The 26,160-nt window shown below is 41.1% G+C and overlaps 1 protein-coding gene across 1 annotated transcript in view; it reads right to left on the minus strand.

Annotated features, from left to right (window-relative positions):
- NKD1 (NKD inhibitor of WNT signaling pathway 1) overlaps window positions 1–26,160 on the minus strand; it is an 86,170-nt gene that overhangs the window by 10,487 nt on the left and 49,523 nt on the right. Inside the window, exons 5-9 of the mRNA XM_056526358.1 lie at window positions 14,585–14,688; window positions 10,713–10,808; window positions 6,414–6,561; window positions 5,449–5,521; window positions 531–661 (exon numbers count right to left, since the gene is read on the minus strand). Coding sequence (XP_056382333.1) covers window positions 531–661; window positions 5,449–5,521; window positions 6,414–6,561; window positions 10,713–10,808; window positions 14,585–14,688 — 552 coding nt within the window. The remainder of the gene's footprint in view (window positions 1–530; window positions 662–5,448; window positions 5,522–6,413; window positions 6,562–10,712; window positions 10,809–14,584; window positions 14,689–26,160) is intronic.

The raw sequence follows: 26,160 nt of genomic DNA on the forward strand, positions 1-26,160 counted from the left end.
TCAAAATTGGGACGCTGGATGATTGTGAACTGTCCCATTCAAATGAATGGGATCAGTTCTAGCATCAGTTTCCCTCCGGTGCTCGCCGGAGGGAAACTTTGCCGGACGACTGATATATGTGAGCCCAGCCTTACTGGGAATTCCCCCAAACCATAGTGTAGATCATCTTTTGTCTGGGAGTGCAGAACTGTACTGTGTGAACATGACTGTAAGTGATTACTAGAATTTGTGTTCATATTGTGCATTCATGTGTATTGCAAAGAAAAAACACACAAAACAGTCAAACATTCAAAAATGGTAGAAAATGTTCCAGACTGAGTAATAAATAATAGCAATTAGAAACTTGGGTTTCTACTAGCTTCCATTATTCTAATGAGAACTATAAGAGGAAAAAAGGTTCTATTTTCTCTTGCCCTTGGCAATAGCCATTATTCCCTAACTCTATAGAAATCGTTGATCAATTTGTGAGCTATTTCCCCGCATCTGCTCCTTTCATATTTTCCGGGCAGTAAAATCTCAGCCAAACGCACCTGGCCCGAATCTTGATGTGTAGTTTTCTATTCCAGCAAGATCCAAGTAGTGGTTTCTCCGTTCAATGTTCTCATCCACACACTGCCGGAGACATTCTGTCTGTTCTGTTTCATTTTCAGCTGGGTTATGTCTACAGGAGATAACAAAGAACAGGATACATCTGGGAACCACTCACAAAACATCTATAAACAGATTAAAGCATCTGCAGATACATTCTTTTCTTTACAACTTGGAGCATTTTTTCTTACATTTTGCCGTCTGATCATTTTTGTTTTTTGGACTTTGCCTAAAAGAGGGAATTTTATCCCAGACCTGATTAGAATATACCAGTCGGCATCAGACGGTCTCATCAGATAGCGGCTCCGCTCTGTGATTCTCTAATTATTGTTTTTGAAGTTTCCATGAGGAAATACTCCACATTAAGGGGTAGAGGCAGCTGTTACATCATAGAATGCCATTCTGCATGGGGCGAAGAAAGCAACCTTAGGCCACTTTCACACTAGGGCAATACGGAGTCAAAGTTAATCAAAGGTGCTGTAAAATATTTGCATATTTAATATATGTAGCATTTGCTACTTCATATCTGTTTTAATGACGTAAACCATCCATGGCAACACTATAAGCTGGTTACACTATACACAATACTATAAGCTATATAGATGTTTGCATGAGGCATTTATCTGAAAAAAAAAAAAAAAAAAACATCCGAGCTCATTCTACTGCTTTCCCGTGTTTTCGCTTTGAAGGGGTACTCCGCCCCTCGAGATCTTAAGGGATAAGGTGTCTGATCGCGGGGGTACTGCCGCTGGGACCCCCCCCCAATCTCCATGTGGCGCTGGAGGATCGTGATGTCACGGCCACGCTCCCTCGTGATGTCACACCACTCCCCCTCAATGCAAGTCTATGGGAGGGGACGTGGTGGCCGTCACAAGCCTCTGGCGCGGCATCGCTAGTCATCTGGCATGGAGCAAAGTTTGCACCGTGCACCGGATGACTGGGGTGCCGCAGCAGAGATTGCAGGGGGTCCCACCGGCGGGGGTTCCAGCAGTGGGAACCCCGCGATCAGACATCTTATCCCTTATCCTTTGGATAGGGGATAAGATATCTAGGGGCGGAGTACTCCTTTAAGGACGAATATCTATTTTCTGATGAATCAATGATCCACTGATGGATGTGAAAATGATATTGTACCCTTATCAGTATAGGGGTACATTCACACTACAGGAATTCACTTGTGGAGATTCTGGGCGGATTTCACTAGCCACTCTTCTATAATCTTTGGAGACATTAAGGCTAAGTTTCTACCAGTGCAATTTTCCGCCATTTTTGCATTTGAGTGGAAATTGCATTTTTTTGGGTACCCCAAAAAAAATTAAAAAAATTGATGCAGTAGGGATGGTAAAAAATTTAACGAAAAAATTTATTTTTTATAATGACATTTTTATAAATTTTTAATAAAGTGTGTGTGTGGTTCACTTTTTTTTCTCTATTTTTTACATTTTTTAGGTAGTACTACTATTCCCATCAAGGAACACTGTTCCATGATGGGAGTAGTAGTACCTGTACTAATAGACATATTGCCCCGGGTGTCAGTCCTGACACTCGATGCGATCGTCCATAATAAAACAGAGATGCGGAGAGGCTCTATACAGCGCTCACATCTGTGCACTATACTCCGGCCGTCCAGTGATGTGAATAGAAATTCACATTACTCCTTCATATTTTCCACCCAGAGTAGGGATTGGCCGGATGGTGGCAGACAATTCCCGCTCTCAGAGAGAAATATCAATGAGTGATGTTTTATTCATATCACTGGCCGGCTGGAGTACAGAGCAGAGATGTGGAGCGCAGAAGAAAGGCGCTTTGCATATCTGCAATAGATAGAACGATCGTATCGGGTGTCAGGAGTGACACCCTCTGTGATCTGTCCTTAACTGCAGGTACTACTACTCCCAACATGGAGCACACTCTGCTCCATGCTAGGAGCTATAGTACCTGCACTAATAGACAGATCGCAGCGAGTGTAACTTCTGACAAATGTTGCGATCTGTCTATTTATGCAGGTACTACAGCTCCCAGCATGGAGCAGAGTGTGCACCATGTTTGGAGTAGTAGTACCTGCATTTAAGGAAAGATCACAGCGGATGTCACTCCTGACCACTCACTGTGATTCTCCTGTATAATGTATAGATGAGGGAGGCCGCTCTTCTATGGTCCCCTGCACTGACATATGTATACACCTATTTATATTTCCCACAGAGTTGTGATTGGCTGGAATCATCTGGCCAATCACAGCTCTCTGCGGGAAATATGAATAGGTGTATATATACGGCAGTGTAGGGGACCATATAAGAGCGACTGGCCGCATCTATAAATTATACAGAAGGATCACCTCGGAACCCAGGACGATCTGTCAATTAGTACAGGTACTACTACTCCCATCATGAAAAAGTGTAAAACAGTGAAAAAAAACACACACTACAACATTTTTATTATTGTCGGCTACATTTTTTGTGCCCTGCCTGCACACATTAATTGATCCCTGTTTAAAAATTAAGAAAAATTTTGTTATAAAAAGGATACATTTCGTTAAATACTATTTTTTTCCATCACTACTATATCTTTTTTATACATTTTTTTTAATGGTACCCTACGAAATGTTATTAAAAAAGGCATCTCTATCACTTTTTTGGATTGCTAAAGTCCAAAAAAGAATAAAAACCGCCTTAAAAAATGCCAAAGTTAAAACCCACATGGCGTTTTTCTTGGCATTTTTTTTACACTCACAGACTTCTATGGGAGAAAAACGCAACGATTTCAGGGGAAAAAAAACACCATTGGCTCAACATGCTGCGACTATGCAAAACCGCCAAGGAGCTAAAAACCGCCAAGGAGCTAAAAACCGCCAAAAAAGAGTGAAATAACGCCGAAAGGATTAAAAAAACGCCAAACTGAAAAACACAAAGTGAAAAAATAATTTTGTGTTTTTTCATTAATTTACAGCTAACATCTGGCCGCAGCGTTTCTTTCAATGAAAAAACGCCATGGTGGCCGTTTTGGTGTTTTTTTGGCCAAAAAGCCAAGTGGAAATTTTGCCTTAGCGCTGTCCCATTCACTACAATTGGCAATAGGAAAAAACACTAGGATACTTAAAAACATACTTTTATTGGTGTACATTTGTTATATGGGCACAAAAAGTTCACACATTTAAACAATAGAAGGTACAATGCAATGTTTGTAAAATTCTTCACAAACCTAGCTTGTCCTATTTTGAGGATAGTTTGCTAGAGTAAGGCTATACTGGCCCTACTAGTCGCATAGGACCCCCTACCTGTTACTGCAGGGAGGCCTTCCTAGAGAACGCCAACCAGCAACAGGTACCTCCTATCTCTCCCTGGTTCTGGAGGTAATGGAGGCACCGGGTGCAGTACGTATAGCACGTCACCAGCAAAAAAATCAGCTGGTTTGTGGACCTCAGCTGAATTATTTGGTAAGCTTACAGTTGTATACTCACCGAATAATTCAGCTGAGGTCCACAAACCAGCTGATTTTTTTGCTGGTGACGTGCTATACGTACTGCACCCGGTGCCTCCATTCCCTCCAGAACCAGGGAGAGATAGGAGGTTCCTGTTGCTGGTTGGCGTTCTCTAGGAAGGCCTCCCTGCAGTAACAGGTAGGGGGTCCTATGCGACTAGTAGGGCCAGTATAGCCTTACTCTAGCAAACTATCCTCAAAATAGGACAAGCTAGGTTTGTGAAGAATTTTACAAACATTGCATTGTACCTTCTATTGTTTAAATGTGTAAACTTTTTGTGCCTATATAACAAATGTACACCAATAAAAGTATGTTTTTAAGTATCCTAGTGTTTTTTCCTATTGCCAATTAAATATTACACATAGGTCTACAGGCATCATATGCTCCCTCCTATATTACCATTCACTACAATGCAGTCCTGAGACTTCTCTGGTAGAATCCACCAGAAGATTGAACATGTGTGAACTGTGCAGCAGGATTCCAGTGAAATCAATGGGAACTTGCTGCACGTGGAATCTATTCGAAATTTCCTTCTGGAAATTCTGGGCATAATTTCTGTAGTGTGAACTGGGGCCTTAGAGTATATTTACACGTACTATATATGCGGAGGGTTTCAAACAGCAGATTTTCTGCTGGTAACTCAATGATAAAATCTGCAGCAAAAAATCTGCGGCATAAATATATATATAAAGTACGTGTGAACATACCCTAAAAGAGGGAATTTTCTAACCGTCAGGGCCTTCATGTTGCTAAACTCTAAAATTTATTTATATAGCGCCTACAGATTCCGCAGCGCTTAATGCTGAATAACATTTACTCAGCAGAGCTGAATTGTGCTTAGAATGTCTTCTGAATGCTGTACCCAATGTGTTTTTTCCCAGTATAACATTTTTTACTTTCAGACAAAACACTCCCTTTTATCTTCTTCTTTATCTGACTTCACTTTCTACGTATCTGGAAGACAGTAAATCCCAGGACCGTCTACTCTAGCTTCTGAAGGCCATAGGATACTTTTATCACAGAGGAAAGACTAATCTAGCGCCGCAAGTCTCTCCACATAGAGACCCATTGCAGACATAAGATCTACAGCCATGCTTGGAATGTATGACAACAAGGATCTGAAGGCATCAGCTGCTGCCAACATAAATATTCTCAGAGGTTCTTGGGACCCTCACTTTCATCTCAGTAAACGACTAGATATGTTATGCCATAAATCTGTGCTAAGTAAGATATCATTACCCTTTAGTAGTTAAACATTCGGTAAAAAGCACTATTGATCCCCTGCCTCTTTCCAACAACATTGAATGGCAAGACAACAGGAAGGTATTAATATGTTATTATTGGTATAAAAACATATACAAATTGAAATCCCTAAAATTTACCTTGAAGAACTACGCTGCTTTTTAAGCTCTTCAGTTACTTTGCTTTCACTTCTGTATCTTCCATTCTGTATTTCTGTAATTACACAAACCACCAGACATATGTCACAATTAGTGTTTCTCGCGAATATTCGCAATGCGAATTTTATTCGCGAATATAGCACTATATATTCCCAATTACGAATATAAATTTTTTTTTTTCACAGTACACATCACAGTGATCATCCCTTTCTGCTTCCAGCTTGTGTGGTGTAAAGAAGGCTCTAATACTACTGTGTGAGACTGGCGTTTTATTTTCGCATATGCGAAAATGTGCATATGCTTATTTTCGCATATGCGAATATTCGCATACGCAAATTTTTGTATATGCTAATTTTGGCATATGCTAATTTTCGTATATGCGAAAATAAAACGCGAATATTACGAATATGCGAATTTAGCAAATATATGATGAATATTCGTCCATATATTTGCAAAATATCGCGAATTCGAATATGGCCTATGCCGCTCAACACTAGTCACAATCTGTAGACCTAATGTTAGTACCAGAACATGAGAAAACACCTTTAAAGGGGTACTCCACTGCCCCAGCCTCCGAAAAGTTTAGTTCAGAACGCTGGGTGCGGGGGTTGTGACGTCACAGCCACGCCCCTCGTGACATCACACCCCCTCAATGCAAGTCTATGGGAGGGGGCTTGATGTCAGTCACGGCCCCTCCCATAGACTTGCATTGAGGGGGCGTGGTGTGACCTCACGACCTCCACACCCAGCATTCTGAACTAAATGTTTTGGACACTGGAGCAGTGGAGTACCCCTTTAAGGACTACCATTAGACATGTCCTCATATAAAGTGCATGTTCACTTATTGCATGCTTACTTAAGACAAATATAATGTCATCCACTAAATTACATAATTTCCCCCTAGATAATGTTGTCCTATGGGCCATAAATGTGAATGTTAGTATTACCTGTGTGATTCAGGAGGACAGTCCTCTTCTTCAAAGTGGCATCTGGGGCCACAGATAGCTTGACCCTAAGAGTTTTACTGGAGCTGGATGAGTGGTTTACTGATGCATCAAATACTTCATATATGGTGTGTAGTAAACTTGTAATGTCCTAGATAAACAAATATATACAGAGTATTGTTTAGATTTTTAAACACATTAAAATGGTTTGTTCACAGGACTATATTGGAAGCCCATTTTTCCTTCACAATAAAGTAATGAAGAGGGAAAATGAAGCTCCAGAACATGTGTCTAGGATGAATAAATGCTGTTAACTTGGAAAAGGGTCCCCGTTTCTTAGGACACCCCTTGACATTGCAGTCAAACAAGTTGTTTATTTATAAGGTGTCACAACTATCAAAGGAGGCCCTTAAACCAATGATGGTAGGAATATCAGTCACAGAAAAAGTTGCCCCATATCTGGCTGCGTCACAATCTGCCCTTCCATGCCGTTCTGGGTCTCTGAGAAGCTACTTTCTACCAACCCTTCCCAACCAATGCACCATGCATGTGGTTGCACAAATCTCTTGTAGGGATCGTTTCGCTCATCCGTGGGTCCTTATGACCACTGGGACAAAAGCTGTGAGTATACCAACAGATACAAAAATGAATACATGATGGAGAACACAAAAAGATTTTAAGGGGTAAATAAGAACTAACCTAACAAACTCTACAATTCAGAAATGCTGAAGAGTCTGTTTTCGATAAATGAGTTCTCTGGCAACAAGTCAATAAGTTACATTGAAGATGTCTTATGTAATCTACAGTCTGCAAAACATTAAGTCACAACTTAGCCCCTCTGTGGGAAGCCATACGAGTAGATAAAACCAACGGTAGGATGCATTACCTCAATAGTTATTAGCAAGTAATAACCCAAAATGTAAATAATAAAAGGTGGGCCATTATATGCCCTAACAAAGAAGCCCGACTGTACTTCGAAACACATAGCCTAAATACAGCTTTCACTTTAATTAATCTTTTTCATTATCACCTGACAACGTGCCCATAACTACCTTTTTACCAGCTAGTTGGGCTTCCAACAGTGTATTTCTCTCATTGTAAAACTCTAGATGGCTGGTATGCAGTTTTTTGGCACACCCTTTTTCTAATCTGGTGCTGGTACCTGTAGATTTTTACCTTATGGTGCACTTTGTGGCCATAGGGAAATTATTGACAGGTTCTCCAGAAGAAGTAGTATACTAAGGGTTGAACCTGAATTTGTTCAAATAATATCAAAATCCTTAGAATAAAAAAAATTGTTTTTATTCACTAACCACTCGATCATCCATAGTAATATTCTAGTATACAAAATAACAAAGTTAGTGAGCACCTCACAATAAAGTAAAATAAATGTGTAGTTCCATCTAGCCCTACAGTAAATAAATGCATCGCCTGTCCTAAAATAAATTACAAGGCATGTTTTTTTTTTTTTTTGTGGTGTGCCTCCATACTTAAAGGGGTACTCTAACCCTATGGCATCTTATCCCCTACATATTAAACATGTCATTAAACATACTTATCTACGTAAAGGCAAAATTAAAGTCGGGAATGCCTATACGGTGTATAGACTAAAGAGGTACTCCGGCCCTAAGACATCTTTTCCCCTATCCAAAGGATAGGGGATAAGATGTCTGATGGCCGGGGGTCCCGCCGCTGGGGACCCCCGCAATCTAGCATGCAGCACCCACCTGTGAGCACTGCAGGAAGCGCTGGAGGCTCCAAGTCTTATGCCTCCCGACCACGGGGACGGAGTATTGTGACATCACGACTCCGCCCCCATGTGAGGTAATGCCCCGCCCCCTCAATGCAAGTCTATAGGAGAGGCCTGACGGCCCCTCCCATAGACTTGCAATGAGGGGGTGGGGCATGATGTCACAATACTCCATCCTCGTGGTCGGGAGGCAGAAGACTTGGAGCCTCCAGCGCTTCCTGCAGTGCTCACAGATGGGTGCTGCATACTAGATTTCGGGGGTCCCCAGCGGCAGGACCCCCAGGATCAGACATCTTATCCCCTATCCTTTGGATAGGGGATAAGATGTCTTAGGGCTGGAGTACCCCCTTTAATCGATACACCTTATAGGCATTCCCGACTTTAATGTTGCCTTTTCGCAGATGAGTATGTTTAATGACATGTTTAATGACAACTCCTAGTAATATAACTCTGTTTCTATGATGATGTGAAACCATGGTCTCTCATAATTCAGCACTCATTTGCGGCATTTTCTGCATTTGTTTGCACTAGTTATTTTACTTTGTTAGGAGGTGCTTGCCAAATTTGTTTTTTGCATTGTACATTTGGGGTGGTCGCTGACTCCATTTTGGTCCATCTGTCCAAGGTTGTTTTTGTTCTGTAGACTTAAAGGGGTACTCTGGTGAAAACCTTTTTTCTTTTAAATCAACTGGTTGCAGAAAGTTAAACATATTTGTAAATTACTTCTGTTAAAAAATCTTAATCCTTCCAGTACTTATTAGCTGCTGAATGCTACAGAGGAAATTCCTTTCTTTTTGGAACACTGATGACATCACAAACACAGTGCTCTCTGCTGACATCTCTGTCCATTTTAGCAACCATGCATAGCAGACATATGATAAGGGCAGCATGGTGGCTCAGTGGTTAGCACTGCTGCCTTGCAGTGCTGGGGACTTGGGTTCAAATCCCACTAAGGACAACAATAAATAAAGTGTTGTTATTATTATTATAATAACGTCAGCAGAGAGAACTGTGGTCGTGATGTCATCAAAGAGCATTCCAAAAAGAAAAGAATTTCCTCTGTAGTATTCAGCAGCTAATAAGTACAGGAAGGATTAAGATTTTTTAATAGAAGTAATTTACAGATATGTTTAACTTTCTGCCACCAGTTGATTTAAAAGAAAAAAGGTTTTCCCCGGAGTACCCCTTTAACCCTAAGAGGATCTATCTATATGTTGCTGTGGCTGGTGGGCTCACAAAATGTGATGAAAATGTGCGTCAAGAAGCTTACATTTCTAAGAATAGTAAATAGAGCTGTAATGCACTATAAATTACGCCACATATTTCACACTAATGCAATGTAAATTAGCCTATAAATTCAGTGTTTGCACATATCTTGGTGCTCATAAAACACTGCTGTATTTCAAGTGGTTAATAAAGTCAGCAGCAGAGGAGGGTGACCGAGGCCTTTCAAACCTCAAACACTTTTATAACACTTCACGGATCACAAAACATTAGTTGAATTATCACAGTCCGATTAGCCATTTTTCCAACAAAAATAATTACAGGGCAGCCTGTCAGTTGTAGAAAAAGACCTCAAGTGCAAAATAAATTGGACTGTCAATGGAGGAAAACACTCTATTAGCTAATTCTTTTCAACAGGAGTATTAAAGACATGCCGCTATCTTAACACGCGCACAAAGAGAGGACGAAACTGCTCATCAAAGCCATCTGAAGTGGGGTGTTTCCTACACTGACTTGGCAGTAGAGTCAAGGAAAGTGTCATCCTGTAATAAGACATTTCATACCCAGTAGTTTGTTAAAGAGAATTCTGTATAATCAGAAGTACTAACATTATAGGGTCACAGTTAAGGTCATTGCTATTATAATACGAAAAAGGAAACAACATACAGGCGTCCTGCACTCACCGAATAAGTATATGTCAGTCGGCTTCCATCTCAGGCTGCTCCTCCGGATCGGTATACAGGGTAGCGTGGGGCGCTTAGGGCGCCCCACGCTACCCTGTATACCGATCCGGAGGAGCAGCCCAAGATGGGAGCCGACTGACATATACTTATGCGGTGAGTGCAGGACGCCTGTATGTTGTTTCCTTTTTCGTATTATTGATGTGCTATTCATATTGTCCTTGCACCACCGCATGTGGATATACCTGACTACCTGCCTCATGTTCCTATTATCCATCTCGGAGGGCTGCGTCCTTAAGGTATCGGTGACACTTTTTTTTTTCTTGCTAAGTATTATTCATTGCTATTATACATGACAGTATTCTTGTATGTAAAAAGTTCATCAACTTTTTATTTAATACATTCTTGTTTTATGACCTCAGTTCTTAGGTGAAAAAGTATTATAAGTCAGTGAAGTCATGCTGATGAACAATGACATCATATAATAATGTTAGATAGAAAGAATTACGTCTGAGCTGCATAGCGTCCCTCATCATGCACTCCCATGTAAATGCAATGTGTGCCAGTCCATGTAACATGTTTGTAAAGTTCAGATTCAGCCTAGGGCCCACTACTACAGGTAATGGAAATGTCATTGTGGAAATGTACCTCTCTTGTCACTCTTCCGCTGTTGTCGAAGTCGTACAAGGTGAATGTCCACTCTTGGCGGTTATCTTCTTCCACCGATACATCACACTGAAGTTCCTGATTATTATATTAAAATACAGTAAGATTCCATCAGGGTCTACAATGCTCTGTTATGTGTTATATCACAATAGAGTGATCATTTCTCAATTGCAGACTAAATTAATATATGTGTAAAAATCTATGGAGTTGTTTGTGTGCTTCACAAATAATTATATCTTAACAGTCAATATCAAGATTTACTTAAAGGGTACCCTAGTATGAAGGTATATACACATAAACACAATATAGGAGTACACACATACACACAGTATTAGGAGGTAAATGCAGATACACACAATAATACACTACTCAAAAAAGAAGGAGGCCGTAGGAAGACAACAACCCAGCATCAGGACCGCTACCTCCACCTTTGTGCAAGGAGGAGCAGGAAGATCACTGCCAGAGCCCTGCAAAATGACCTCCAGCAGGCCAAAAATATGCATGTGTCCACTCATACGTCAGAAACAGACTCCATGAGGGTGGAATGAGGGCCCGACATTCAAAGGTGGGAGTTGTGCTTACAACCCAACACAGTGTAGGACGTTTGGCATTTGCCAGAGAACACCAAGATTGGCAAATTCGCCACTGGCACCCTGTACTCTTTACAGATGAAAGCAGGTTCGCACTGAGCACATGTGACAGACACATGTGGAGACGCCATGGAGAACGTTCTGCTGCCTGCAACATCCTCCAGCATGACCGGTTTGGCGCTGGGTCAGTAATTGTGTGTGGTGGCATTTCTTTGGGGGGCCGCACAGCCCTCCATGTACTTGCCAGAGGTAGTCTGACTGCCATTAGGTTCCGAGATGTGATCCTCAGATCCATGAGAGACCATATGCTGGTGCGGTTGGCCCTCGTTTCCTCTTAATGCTAGACCTCATGTGGCTAGAGTGTGTAAGCAGTTCCTGCAAGAGGAAGGCATTGATGCCATGGACTGGCCCTCACGTTCCCCAGACCTAAATCCAATTGAGCACATCTGGGACATCATGTCTCGCTCCATCCACCAACGTTGCACCACAGACTGTCCAGACGTTGACAGATGCTTTAGTCCAGGTCTTGGAGGACATCCCTAAGGAGACCATCTGCCACCTCATCAGGAGCATGCCCAGGCTTTGTAGGGAGGTCATACGGCACGTGGAAGCCACATACACTACTGAGCCTCATTTTGACTTGTTTTAACCCCTTAACGACCATGGACTTATATTTTTGTCCATGGCCGGCTCCCGATATGTGAAGCACTCTCAGAAGCTGTAGTACCTGCTTTGTATCTGCAGGGTCCGGTTTGCGATCAGCAACCAGGACCCGCGGCTAATACCGGACATCGCTGATCGGGCTGATGTCTGGTATTAACCCTTTAATCCACTTGCTCAGCGGACAGTGGGAGGTGCTTTACCTTCTTCCCAGCTGTCCAGGCTGAAATCCAGGCTTGAACAATCAAGTGCAGAAAACACTGACCAATGCATTCCTATGGCAATGCATTGAACAGTGCCTGCAATCAGAGTATGCAATGTTATAGCCCCCTCTCCCTGCATAAAAAAAGTAAGAAAAAAAGTTAATAAATGTGATTTAACCCCTTCCCTTATAAAAATCAGAATCACTCCCTTTTTCCCATAAAAAAAAAAAAGTGTGTGAATAAAAATAAAAACAAACATAGGTGGTATCGCCACGTGCATAAATGTTCGAACTATAAAAATATATAGGTAATTAAACCACACAGTCAATGGCATACGCGCCAAAAATTCCAAAGTCCAAAATAGCGTATTTTGGTCACTTTTTATACCATCATTTTTTTTATAAAAAGCGATCAAAAAGTCTGATCAAAACAAAAGTGGTACCGATAAAGACTTCAGGTCATGGCACAAAAAATGAGCCATCATATTGCCCCGTACACGGAAAAATAAAAAAAATTATAGGGGTCAGAAAATGACAATTTTTAAAGTATTAATTTTCATGCATGTAGCTATGATTTTTTTCCAGAAATATGACAAAATCAAACCTATAAAAGTAGGATATCATTTTAATTGTATGGAGCTACAGAATTAAGATAAGGTGTCATTTTTACTGAAAAATGTACTGCGTAGAAACGGAAGCTCCCAAAAGTTACAAAATAGCGTTTTTTCTTCAATTTTGTAGCACAATGATTTTATGAGCATGGCCAGCTAAAAAACTACTCTTGACCATCTTTTTTGAAAAGACCGCCTCTCTAGATGACCACTTTTAGGTGTAATTTTGTAGGTTTATCTGTTATGAACAGAATTGTTTTTATTAACAATGAGACTAATCTGAAAAGGAATAGGAAGGCTTATGTCTCCGATTATTTCTGTCGGCCCTAACAGTTAATAAAGCAGCAATATGTAGTATGCGTCCGATATGAAGGACAACTTCTAGAAATGTGAAAGATCACAGGCTGTTCTGCTCAATTTCTCAATTGCTTACTGTGCCAACGTGATACATTTATATAACAATATTCCGAGCTGAAGGTACTTCTTATTTGGGAAATAAAAGGAGTTAATGCAAAACACACATGGGCAAAATAGAATGACCCTACACATCTGCAAATAATACAACCAGGAAATGGTAGTCTGTTAGCTCCTTATATTGTTCTGGATAGAGAGACGGTAAATGGGTGCTTAAAATACATTAAGTTAAACCTAGCAAAGTAAACCACTCAAAATAGCCCACGGTTGTGTGCAGCCCAGTTACCTGCTAGATTTGCTGACTGAAATCCATTCCCTCTGGCAGTTCTAAAGAGTCTCTGTCCCCTACTGAGTTCAAAGCCTCCTGACTGTAATAAGCCAGCCTGAGATATTGAAAACAGTACCAGTCTCACATTACATGGTACTCGCAACTAGGCAGATTCTCTGTGAGAAGGTAAAACGGGAGCAAGAGGGGGAGGTCTGGATCAGAGATAAAAAAGTGTCTGAAAAAAGCTCTGCTTTAAACTATCAGGGGGACACCAAAAGCATTAACATGATGTCTGTGCTAGAATCAGTGAACGTGCTGCATATTGAATGCCCAGATATTCTCCTCTGCTACTTTACAACAGAGAATTTAACCATTCTTCTTAAACACTTAGTATTTTCTTCAATTTTCTTATTTTCTGGTCTACTTGTAGATCCGTATTGAATTTCAATGAGGCATTGATTGAATGACTTTATATACTTTTAAGGTACATGATATTTCAATTTTAGTAAAGGCAACCACAATTTATGGAGTGATTGTTTTAAGAAGACAATCCCTAATAAAAAGAAGCTTTGCAGTTATTAGATGATCGCTATGGGCCTGATAGTCCGCCTCCGCAATCAGATGTTATTGTCGAAGGAAGCCATGCCTAGCTATACATTTTCTCTACTGCAGCTGCTACACGGGAAATGTATTATTACATAGCGGCCATTCAGAGCAAAGCAACAATTCATTTTGTAGAAGATCCAAAAGCGTAACCTGCCATGGTGACTTCCATTGTTCTAATATGTTAAGTAGACAGGAGTTGCCTTTATAAGACCACTCCTTTATTGGAAGCTTGTAGCACCCATTTACAGAATGGGACAACCTATCAAACTTCATCTTGCAGTTACATATATATATATATATATATATATATATATATATATATATATAGCAGTTTACATATTAAAATGTCTTGACTTATATTGCTGCAATTCCTGCAGAAAGCTATTTGAGATTGTAACCAGTAGAGTAAGCCCAGCAGATCAGTCTACATGAAAGATGTCTTCGAAACAAAGAATTTGAGAAATCTTATCAATACAAGTGATGATATGACGTGAAGCACATACTTCGAATTTCAGCTGTTTCTTTGCCCTTCCGTCTGGGTCTTTGTCTCCTGCCTTCTTGTCTTCACAGGTGAACAGACCCTCACTTTTCTCAGGAGGTAGAGCAACTGTAAAACATAAAACAAACAAGTTATGGTATATACTACAATGATATAAGGAATCTAACAAGGCACCCAGAAAAACAAAGGATGAAGGATGTCAAACTGCTCAACCCATCTATTTGGGAACAGTTGGACAGTCCCATGTACACAAGATTGTGAATGAATGTCTGTTTGTATGTACAATGTAACACTGTATTAACATATTGAGTTTATCAATGCTTGTGACAGTCCGCTGCATTCTTAATGCATACAAGTTATCACTTCACTTGTTTCAATTCAAAAAATGGTGATAGTGGATATCCCAAGTACAAAAGCCTTAGTGACCTGCAGCCTTGAGTCCTGTGGGTTCTTTCTCTTTGTTCTGTTTCATGACAACCTTAGCTCCTGTACTGGTGTCATTGTGTGGTATACATTACAGATTAGAGTATCCTGCAAGGACCAAGGGATTCCTGACACTATGTACGATAAGTGCCAAGAGTGGCAAAGACGCTGTTAGGAAAAACTCCTGATATTTTATCATATTGTTCAGGAAGCTCCCTTTTAACCCTTGAAAAAAAATTAAAAATCATTCATCTTCTACATTGAAAAGCACTCTAAAAAAATGCTAGGAAGGCTTTGCAGATACCCGCATAAGGGTTGTTGCCATCTTGGACATTTTAAATTGGTTTATTATTGTTGTTTATTTAACTAGATCATTTTAGACAGTTAGATGCAGGAGTATGAGTGGAATTATTATTTGTATACAGTACCCCCTTGCGCCCAACCAGAAGAATTTGCTACTTCCTATATTTTATTGAGTGAAATGAATCGGTGCCCCAAAGACATTACAGCTTAATTGTTTGCCTGGTAAGATGCTGGCAATCTTCCAGCAATGAATAGGTTAACACCCCTGTTCAGACCATCTTAAACAGTACTTTGAAGTTCTTTTTCTCAAGGCTCAAAATACCTTGTTGGACAGAGATCAGAGGGGTATTAAACAGAATCGCTAATTAATTAAGCAAAGTTACATTTTTAAACAGTGTTTGTTGTGTTAGCCAAACACCCGTATGGAAAATCTTACCCCCCTCTATCCCTCCCTGAAAACATCAAAGCGCTCTCTCCTTCACCAACTATAAAAAGATGTGGGATCTTATCAGCTTTAGACTGGATTCTATGTACAAATAGCAGCAAGATTCGCTTTTGATCAGTGAGGATGTGAAAATTTTAGAGGAACAGTGGAATCCACCAACGCTGCATATTTTAATGCGAATTACATGCTAACTTGAAACAAAGACAAATCTAATACTTAGGGATGGAACAGTCAAACACTTTTCACTTCAATTATTATACATGTGCAGTATATGGATGTTATACTGAATTATTCTAACAGGACACAAAACACAATTGAAATGTGGAGTAGCTACTAAAAAATAATTTTAAAAATTTTTGTTTTGATTCTTTAAACTATTTTGTCCCAAATCACATCATTTTTTCACATTATATTGCAAAATATTATCAGGTTCTACTGTATGTCTTACAAAAGCAATTGTTAATAGTGTAAACATGACAGAATAAGTATTTACTATCATACCTGATAACAACATTTTGAAAGCACACTCTTTTGTCTAAGCATTATCACAAAGCGGGTCCTTGGTTCAACCTACGTACAAATATACCTGCACACACTTTCATATACACATACGTATACAAGGCTTGTAAGCATACCAAATAGCTAACAACACCATAACATACCACCAGATGTAACTTAATACATCTATTAGTCCGGCTGTCCACATGTAACATCCTGGATATCTAGAAGAAGAGAAACATAGCACCATGTGGGCACCTTGACTAACAATATAATGTGACACTGTGGCTGCCATTGCTATAGTGATACTGTATCAGGCATTGCTACAAACCTATTTGTCAAATGTAATAAAAGGAATGAACATAGCCCACATAACTGTAACATAGTAACATAGTTTGTAAGGTTGAAAAAAAAGATTAGAGTCCATCGAGTTCAACCTAAAACCCTACTGTGATAGATCCTGTTCCAATTATATACAGGGATTCTAAAAAAAATGACTTTACGCAAACAAGACCTTCATATAAAACCTCACGTATCACCGATATGTTAACATTATAGGAAAGAATAAGACTTTTTTTCACACTACATCCAAGTGTCCATCCAAGGTACACATTTGGGGTAATCACTGATGTCATGTCCAGGAGAGCAATTAGTGCAGATCTAAGCTCTAGCAAAACCACTGTCCCTACCTGCTTGGATGATTCACCCTAAATGGCGGTTACACTCTCTAAGTGCACAGGCCATCAGGGAAGTGAGACAGGTCAGGTCAGCTACACATAAACAGAATAAGTTAACAAGGGGTCAATCAGGGACAAGCCAGAAAGACAAAACCAAGAGGGCAGCACTGTACAATGTCAGAATCAGAGGCAGAACAACCAAGGGTCAAAACAAGAGGGTAGCATAGTACAAAGTCAGCAGGTCAAGACATGGTCAGGTCACAAGCAGAGTCAGATCAGAAAAACTAGAAACACAGGAGTCAGGAACGCTGGTGATAGGATCAACCACAATCCCCAGCTGAAGACATAGACAGTTTAAATATCCATCTGTTGTGAGCTATAAGTACCAGCGCCACAACTGTTTGACCCAGTGCTCACACCTCCTCATTGGCTGGGGCAGCCAAACCACCCGACGACACAGGGCTGTTTTCAGAATGACAAGAAGTGCCGCCAGACAGACAAGTGTCAGGTAAGCTTATGACACCTAATGTATACCTTTGACATGTACCCATGACATATGCCACTGTTTGCCATCTGCCATACAAAGGCTGCAATGTAAAAAAAAAATGACACTGTGCAGTATATTTGTTACTGTATACTGCTTTGTGGAATCCTGCAGAACACTGTACTATTCCAGACAGCAAGTAAATATTCATTAATGGGAGTTTATAGAAATGTTTACCATATGTATTGTGGTACATACAGAAAATGGGCACTGCTAATGCAATGCGAAGAAAACCCTGTGCATATATGGGCCTGTATTTAGAGACAATAGAGTAATATTTCCCTTTAATTCACATTATAGGATGACACTTCGGTTGCCTGCAGCCACCACTAGAGAGAGCTTCTTACATATGGAATTTTACAACTATCATTGAGTTTAATTAGAAATGTAAAATTCTGTATGCAGTGAGCTCCCTCCAATGGAGGATGCATCTAGATGCTTTGTGTTGGGTGATCTACCTCCTTAACCCCTTAAAGACCAAGCCCATTTTGGCCTTTAGGACCAGACCAATTTTATTTTTGCATTTTTGTTTTTTTCCTCCTCACCTTCTAAAAATTATAACTCTTTTATATTTTCATCTGCAGACGAGTATGAGGGCTTGTCTCTTGCGCGACCAGTTGTCCTTTGTAATGACATCACTCATTTTACCATAAAATGTATGGTGCAACCAAAAAAATACTATTTGTGTGGCGAAATTGAAAAGAAAACCGGTATTTAGCAAATTTTGGAAGGTTTTGTTTTCATTCTGTACAATAAAAATTACATGTTTTCTTTATTTTGGGGGTCAACACAATTAAAATGATACCCATTATTACCTACATTTCTATTAGTGTACCTCTTCAAAAAAGTCTCAAACTTTTTAACCAAATTACTGTAGTAAGTTTAAAATCCCTCTATTTTGACAACCTATAACTTTTTTTTTCCGTATAAGCGGTGGTATGAGAGCTAATTTTTTGTGCCATGATCTGTACTTTTTATTGATATCGCATTTGCATATATAAAACTTTTAATACATTTTTTTATAATTTTTTTTTGTAATATGAAGTGGCAAAAAAGCAGCAATTTTTGATTTTTTTTTTTTAACGTTTATGGCGTTCACCATACAGGATGATTTACATTATATTTTAATAGGTCAGACATTTACGCACGTGGCGATACCAAGTATGTTTATACATTTTTTTAATGCTTTTTGAGGGTAAGATGGGAAAAACTGATGTTTTACCTTTTTATTGGGTGACGGGATTTTTCAAATTTTTTTTACTTTTTTTTACATTCAAATTATTTTTTTTACACTTTAATCACTTGATTTCTAGTACTGTTCAGTGCTATGAATAGGACATAGCACTGATCAGTATTATTGGCTATCTTCTGCTCTAGTCTGCTCGATCTCAGACCAGAGCAGAAGACCCCAGGAGACGGCCGGAGGCAGGTGAGGGGACCTCCGGCCGCCATTACAGATGATCGGATCCCCGCGGCAGCGCTGTGGGCGATCCGATCATCCATATTAAGTGCCATACTGCCACAGATGCCTTGATCTGTATTGATCACGACATCTGAGGGGTTAATGGCGGACATCAGTGCGATCGCTGATGTCTGCCATTACCGGCGGGTCCCCTGCTGCTGATAACCGGTACTCGCGGTCATGTTCATGATGTAAAGGTATGTCATGGTCGTTAAGTACCACCGCACCATGACGTACCTTTACGTCTGATGTTGTTAAGGGGTTAAAGGGAATCTGGCCCATTTATGCTGGGCTCCCTAAGATAGTAACAAAGCTCACTGATTTCAGTGTTGTGTCCATTATATGTGCTTGCCATGTAGATTATGAGAACTTGACATTTTATTAGTTGCATTGCTCACATTGAGCTTTAAAGAAAGTGTCCTCTGTGAGCTGTCCTCCAGCTTCTGATTGATAGTTTTTCCCTTATGCACAGTAATAGGACAAAAGCTGTGGTCTAGTGGCAGACCCCAGCTTGTGAATACAAGGAATCCTTATTCACAGCGCGATGCAGGCACTGCAACTAGTAATGTATACATATAATACAGTATATTAATATATAAACATGCAATTCTGTTTCTGTGGTGAATATACTAATGGTGTATGTTGCACATCCTACAGTGTACATACAGGAGCAGGGCCTCATATCTATCAAGGGGCTCCCTGCTTCTTTAAGTAATGAGCTGCAATGTATACAGTACTGTACACATCCCAGCTCACTTAACATTCCCTTGGCCAACCCAGCAAATGTACACTTACTGTAGTCAGCAGTGATGCATACAATATTGTATGTGTGGTGAAGGTGCGGTGAAAGGGCAGATGTTATTACCTTAGGGGCAGATGGCATTGACCCCTTGTGTTTGTGACGCCAGGGCATGGTTATCCTCTACACCACTCGAGGTATGGCCGCTGGTTCCTTGGCTAGGCGCGGGGAAAATCATTACTCAGATGCAAAGTTACGGAATAATGGCAGCTTTACTGAGGCAGACAGATGGAATAGTCTTTACAGCTCAGTTAGGCCCAAGGAGATGACCAGTGACTTAAGGAGACTTGCGAGCTCGCTGGGACTTGTGATGGATATGGACTGAATTATGGAGACCCATGCTGATTTGAGTAGACTTGACTGACTGGACTATGACTGACTAGACTTCACCCCTGTGGTTGCTTACCAGGCTTTGACGTTCACCTGAAGGGGCACTTGGTGATTGAAGCATAGCTGCGTGGTTAGGCCGTGGGTCTCTCTCTCTCAGGACATCAGACACTCTCAAGTCTTGACTGTACTGCTACTCAGCTTAGACTAAACAGAACTCCACTGAACTGCACTAACTAGCTCCTCCCTTGGTTTATAAGGGAGTAATTTGGAGGACTCCAATAGGTCACCCACAAGTCACCGGCTCACTGTCACCCTATGTGGTTACACAGGACTTGGTAATAACATTTAAAGGCATATGAACATTAGAAAGACAGATTAATGAATAACATAGGTCACTTAACCATTTAGAACACATATAATTAAGGTGGTCTCAGGGGGCTCTGAAATAGAGTCTGCCACACAGGACAGAAAGGGTACAGGAGGGCAACTACTGTACTGGGCCACCACATATACATAACCACTCGCTTAACAATCTTCAGGAGCACCTGACCTGGATAAGGTAGTGAATGTATGGCTGGTCACCTAACAGCCACTGGTGCACTGCTTTAATGAGATATTGTAGGCCTTCATTACTGCACTACATCTGTTAATCTAGAGTTAATATGGCTTTAAATAGTATCAGTAAATATAAAGATAATATAATAATATATCTCCTGAACAGTGCAAAAAGTAATTCCCCAACTGCAGGATTCAGAAGATGCTTTGCTTGTCTTTCAGTCATTCTAGAAATAGACTTACACTATGAGTTATATTGTATTAAGCAATTATTAATTTAAGTCCTATAGATGTCCAATAAGGCATTTACAAAGCCCTCTTGTGAGGACATAAAAGAAGTATGAATCACTTAAATCTTCATTAAACCATTGTTCTCAGGGGTACATCATTTAATATAATGCCTCTATAAACAGCTATACATAGTGACGTTCCATGTGTTTCAGCCTCCGCGTGCAGCAAGCGTTCACAGAGCACACACGGGTCTGAACACTCTGTGAATTCCTTTCCACAAAAGTGATTTTCAGTGTTTTGTTTACATTCATTAGACTTAGATCATTACTCGATGATGAAATCATTTTGACAGGGATAAGAATTTAATTACACAGCAGAGTCCATGGACTTATGAAGAAAAGAGTCTCTAGCTGGGGCCGGACTGCCAGGGACCCACATACAAGGTTATTACAGCTTTATGGTCTGAGTTTTTTACACTGCTTAGGCATCATGCACATATGGCAGAGCTGTATGAAGATAGCTGTATGATGGGACTACAGAGCCATAGGCATTTTGTGCACTACTGTATGGTGCTCTATGTGGCGCCACATTTTTTTCTGTCAGTATTGGGTGGAATCCAAGAATTAAAATGCTATATGCTACCATATGAGTATTTATCCTATCATAGGTATTAATGATTTCTATGGATACAGTATCATGACTTCATACAACTCTGAGCTTCAAACGAGGAAAAAGCTTTCGCCAAGCTAATACTTTTTCTCAGCATTTTTTTTATTAGAAAAAAAAACACAACATCCAGATATTACCTGCATTTTAATAAGATTTTTTTTTTTACAATATGAGTTTTGTTCCTTTTTACAGATCTTGTAGATTGTAAGCTCTTATAATCAGGGCCTTCTCTCCCTCTATATCAGTCTTAAAATTTACTCTGCATCTCCTTTATTGTACCTTCATTTGTGTTATGTATGCTAACTATTGCCATATGCATAGCACCCTGGAACCAAGGGCGATATATCTACCGCATATGCCGGCGTATAAGATGACTGGGCGTATAAGACGACCCCCAACTTTTACACTGAAAATATAGAGCTTGGGATATACTTGCCGTATAAGACTACCCCTCCTACCGCGATGTACAGAACCTTGTAGTTCCCCCCCATATTAAGTAGGCAGTATAGTTCCCCCACATTAGGTAGGCAGCATGTTCCCCCACAATAGTAGGCAGCTCCCCCACATTAGGTCAGCAGCTCCCACACATTAGGTCAGCAGTTCCCCCACATTAGGTCAGCAGCTCCCCCACATTAGGTCGTCAGTTCCCCCACAATAGTAGGCAGCTCCCCCACATTAGGTCGGCAGCTCCCCCCCACAATAGTAGGCAGCTCCCCCCCACAATAATCGGCAGCTCCCCCCACAATAGTAGGCAGCTCCCCCCACAATAGTAGGCAGCTCCCCCCCCACAATAGTAGGCAACTCTCCACCACAATAGTAGGCAGCTCCCCACCACAATAGTAGGCAGCTCCCCCCCCCACAATAGTAGGCAGCTCCCCCCACAATTGTAGGCAGCTCCCCCCCACAATCGTAGGCAGCTCCCCTCCCCAAAATAGTAGGCAGTTCCCCCACAATAGTAGGCAGCTCCCCTCCCCCACAATAGTAGGCAGCTCCCTCCCCCACAATAGTAGGCAGTTCCCCCACAATAGTAGGCAGCTCCCTCCCCCACAATAGAAGGCAGCTCCCTCCCCCACAATAGTAGGCAGCTTCCCCCACATTAGTAGGCAGCTCCCCCCACAGACATACAACTTCCAGCCATGTAGAGTGTATGGCTGGAGGCTGTACGTCTGTGTACTGCCCCCCATAGTGTTCCAGTCACCGCTCCTTCGGCCCGGGGTCACAATCTACTGCTATGGCCTATGGACCATAGCAGCAGTCCTGGGACCGGAGGAGCGGTGATCGGAACACTGTAGATGACGTGCCGCCGGTCACTCACCAGGCCCAGGCCGGCGCTCGTCCTCCTGCGGTCCTCCTGTGCCTCTATGGTTGTACGCACGGGACATAACTGACGTCCCGTGCGTACAACCATAGAGAGGTGGAGAAGCGCAGAAGGACCGGAGGAAGACCGCAGGAGGACCGGAGGAGGACGCGCGGTGGACGGGGAATGGTTAGTGACCCGCGGACATCCTTATGTTCCGAAAATATTGTCCGGCATAGGAATACTTATGATTATCTGCCCGGGCCGGCTCCTGTGTGGGGCTGCAGGCGGGGGGTGGCCAGAGCATGTAAAAACTAATTCATGTATACTAAAAACCAGGGTGCCTCCAGCTGTTGTGAAACTACAACTACCAGCATGCCCGGACAGCCTTTGCCGGTCTGGGCATGCTGGGAGTTGTAGTTTCACAACAGCTGGAGGCACCCAGGGTTTTAAGTATACAGTTATTAGTTTGTAAATGCTCTGGCCGGCTCCCGCCTGCAGCCGCACACAGGAGCCGGCCCGGGCAGATAATCATAAGTATTCCTATGCCGGACCCCAATACCCGGCGTATAAGACGACACCCGACTTTTCAGAAGAAAATTCTGGGTTAAAAAGTCGTCTTATACGCCGGGATATACGGTAAATAAATATTAATAATTAATTATGAATTAATAATAATTAGGCCCACAAGGGATAGTGGCATGCCTTTGGGTGTAACAAATATATTGTTGACAGACATGGGGAGAGGGTTGGTGGAGGAGGAGGCCAAGCAGTGAAGTGTCTGTGTATGGTTGTATCCAGGTTAGGCTAGGTTCACAATGCTGTTGCACTCTGACCCTTTCTGGGTCTGTTTGGCTATTTTTTAGTGCCAAGCAAACCCACAAGAGGAGTGGAAGACAATTGACACTTCCAGGTTCCAACAGATCCTATTGACCTAAATGGGGTCTGTCGGGAATCCAGTATTTTATCGGAATTAGTGAAGTAAAAAAATAGAACATACATTTTTCTGACTAGCCAACAAAGTACCATATATAGGAGCAGAACAGAATTGTGAATGAGCGATTTTCTTTAGCTGGTATTTGTTGACTATTCATAGCATCCAGTTACAGCATAAAGAGTAGCTGATGAAATTGATACAAGCATTACATGAACAAAAAACATAATATTCAGGTATGGCATGGACGTAGTTTGATTTCACTGCCATCAAATCTATCTCAGACCAACCAAATTATTGGTTAGACATCTAAAGAGGACAGCACATAGAGACAAAAACCACTCATCATACCTGAGTTTTCTGGTTTGATATTACAAAATGATGAAATGTTTGATAATTAAAATGTCTGTAGGTAGTATAAGGACACCACAGACTAGTTACATCTGGTTACATAGACCATCAATTGCCTTGACCTGGACATTCAGTGTTTGTGCAACAATTGCTATAGATAGAGATGAATGAGATTGCCAGTGATTCGCTATAACCATGCCAATTATGTGCAATTTTTTGTTTAATCTCTCCGTGAAGTAGTATGAAAATTGTACTACAACAGACTCACTTAGGTCATGGGAATCACTGCTACAAGCCTATAACAGAGATTTCTTTCCATTCTTTCTTTCCTAGCTCAAAATAACAGCAAATAAATGGTTAACAGTAACAGCAGAAGAAATCTTTCAGGTAGTAACAGGTATACTATTAGGTAACAAGTCCACCAATCAGAATGAGGCACAGGAAATATAAGGTCCAGGTGTCCATTCAAGTACCTCTTTCTTTGCTGCTCACCTCAGATTAAGTATTCTGTAATGGTATTACTGTGTGAAACATATATTTGCTTTATTTCTCATATATCATTACATTAACCCTATTGCTACAGTATTCCTGTTTATTCTTAAGATTTTTAGCATTGCCACTTATCTCAGTGCCTTTTCCAATATGTCTCCCACAGAGTTTTTTTGCGCTCAATCTATTCCACCTCCATATCCTCCCTTTATCTTTTTCCTTCTTATTTAGCCTACTCACTTATCCCAGTGTTGCCAGGCAGTTTTTCTGTTCTGGCGTCGTTTTTTCCGCTCCTGCATCTCACCTGTGCTCATTCCCTGTTGCCGGGCAGACTCCTGCCCTCGCTCCTGACGCGATCTACGCTAGACTACACCTCTCAGCGTTCTCTCTTATCCTCATAGCGGTTCTGCTTCCCATACTTATAAATATACTTATTAGACTTTCCTCTTCTATATAAAATGGCAAATGAGGATAATTCAAGGCAGTCCCCTCCTTCTGAATCACCTTTAGGGGATAAGGACTGCCACTATGCATTGGATGACCACATAAAAAACCTTGTGGATGACTCAGTGGCTAGGTCAGTTAATCTAGCTGTACAATCATCTATGGGTTCTATTCATGAATCCATTACCAAGTCAGTGGACATGGAAGTGGCACAAACTTCTGCTAGTTCTAAAAAGAAACACCCTTCTACCCAGTCTGACATTTTTTGGTCAGCGAAGGACTCAACCTCTGATTTGGCTAAGGGTTTAAAAAGATCTGGCAAGTGTACTCAAAAGAGACACTTTTGTATGACCGATCCTCCCGGCTTTTAAAAAAGCGGCTATTCACCAAGAAGATCAGGTATTGATGTCTGATGCGCCTTTGAAAGGCAGCGTACATAAAGATGTTCATGATAAGCACCCCAAACCCTCATCCCGCGAGAAGACAATTGTTATGCGGGTTACCAAAACCTCCAATAGGCTTAAGCCAGACTCTTACAACACGTCATCCAATCAAGACTCTTCTGAAGAGTCTGACATACAAGCCCAGTCCTAATCTGAATATGAAGACCTGTCTGATCAGGATGATGACTCCCAAATGGCTACAAAAAAATCAGGGTCTGTTATACTAGACGGCAAAGGTCAACCATTTTTTGACCCTGATAATATTAAACATCCCCGTTCGGGGGAGTGGTTTCCCCACTCACAAGTAGCAAAATTTTGTGTTCATGGCTTAGAAAGCCTTTAGAAAAATCAGCCAGAAACAAAATGAAAGCTGAGTGCCCCAGACCTACTCTGCTGAATAAATATGCCCAGATCCCTGAGCTGGACCCCATTTTAGCAAAATATCTACAAAAATCGGGTAGCAACCCGAGAAAATGGATCAACCCATCATTTAAATTTTGTCAGGATAAATTCCTTGACTTATTGGTGCCCCTCACAAAAATTTTAGACATGTCTGAGGAAGCGCCATCCTCTGGCCATCCCATTGACATTAAAGTCCTACATAAATGGGCCCAAAGGACAGTCTGCCTATATGGCAATGTTAATTCGGCATTTTGCAGTGAAAGTCGTCCAGCAATACTCCTTAA

Source organism: Hyla sarda, chromosome 6 (genome assembly GCF_029499605.1).
Source record: "Hyla sarda isolate aHylSar1 chromosome 6, aHylSar1.hap1, whole genome shotgun sequence".
In the NCBI taxonomy this organism is placed as follows: domain Eukaryota; kingdom Metazoa; phylum Chordata; class Amphibia; order Anura; family Hylidae; genus Hyla; species Hyla sarda.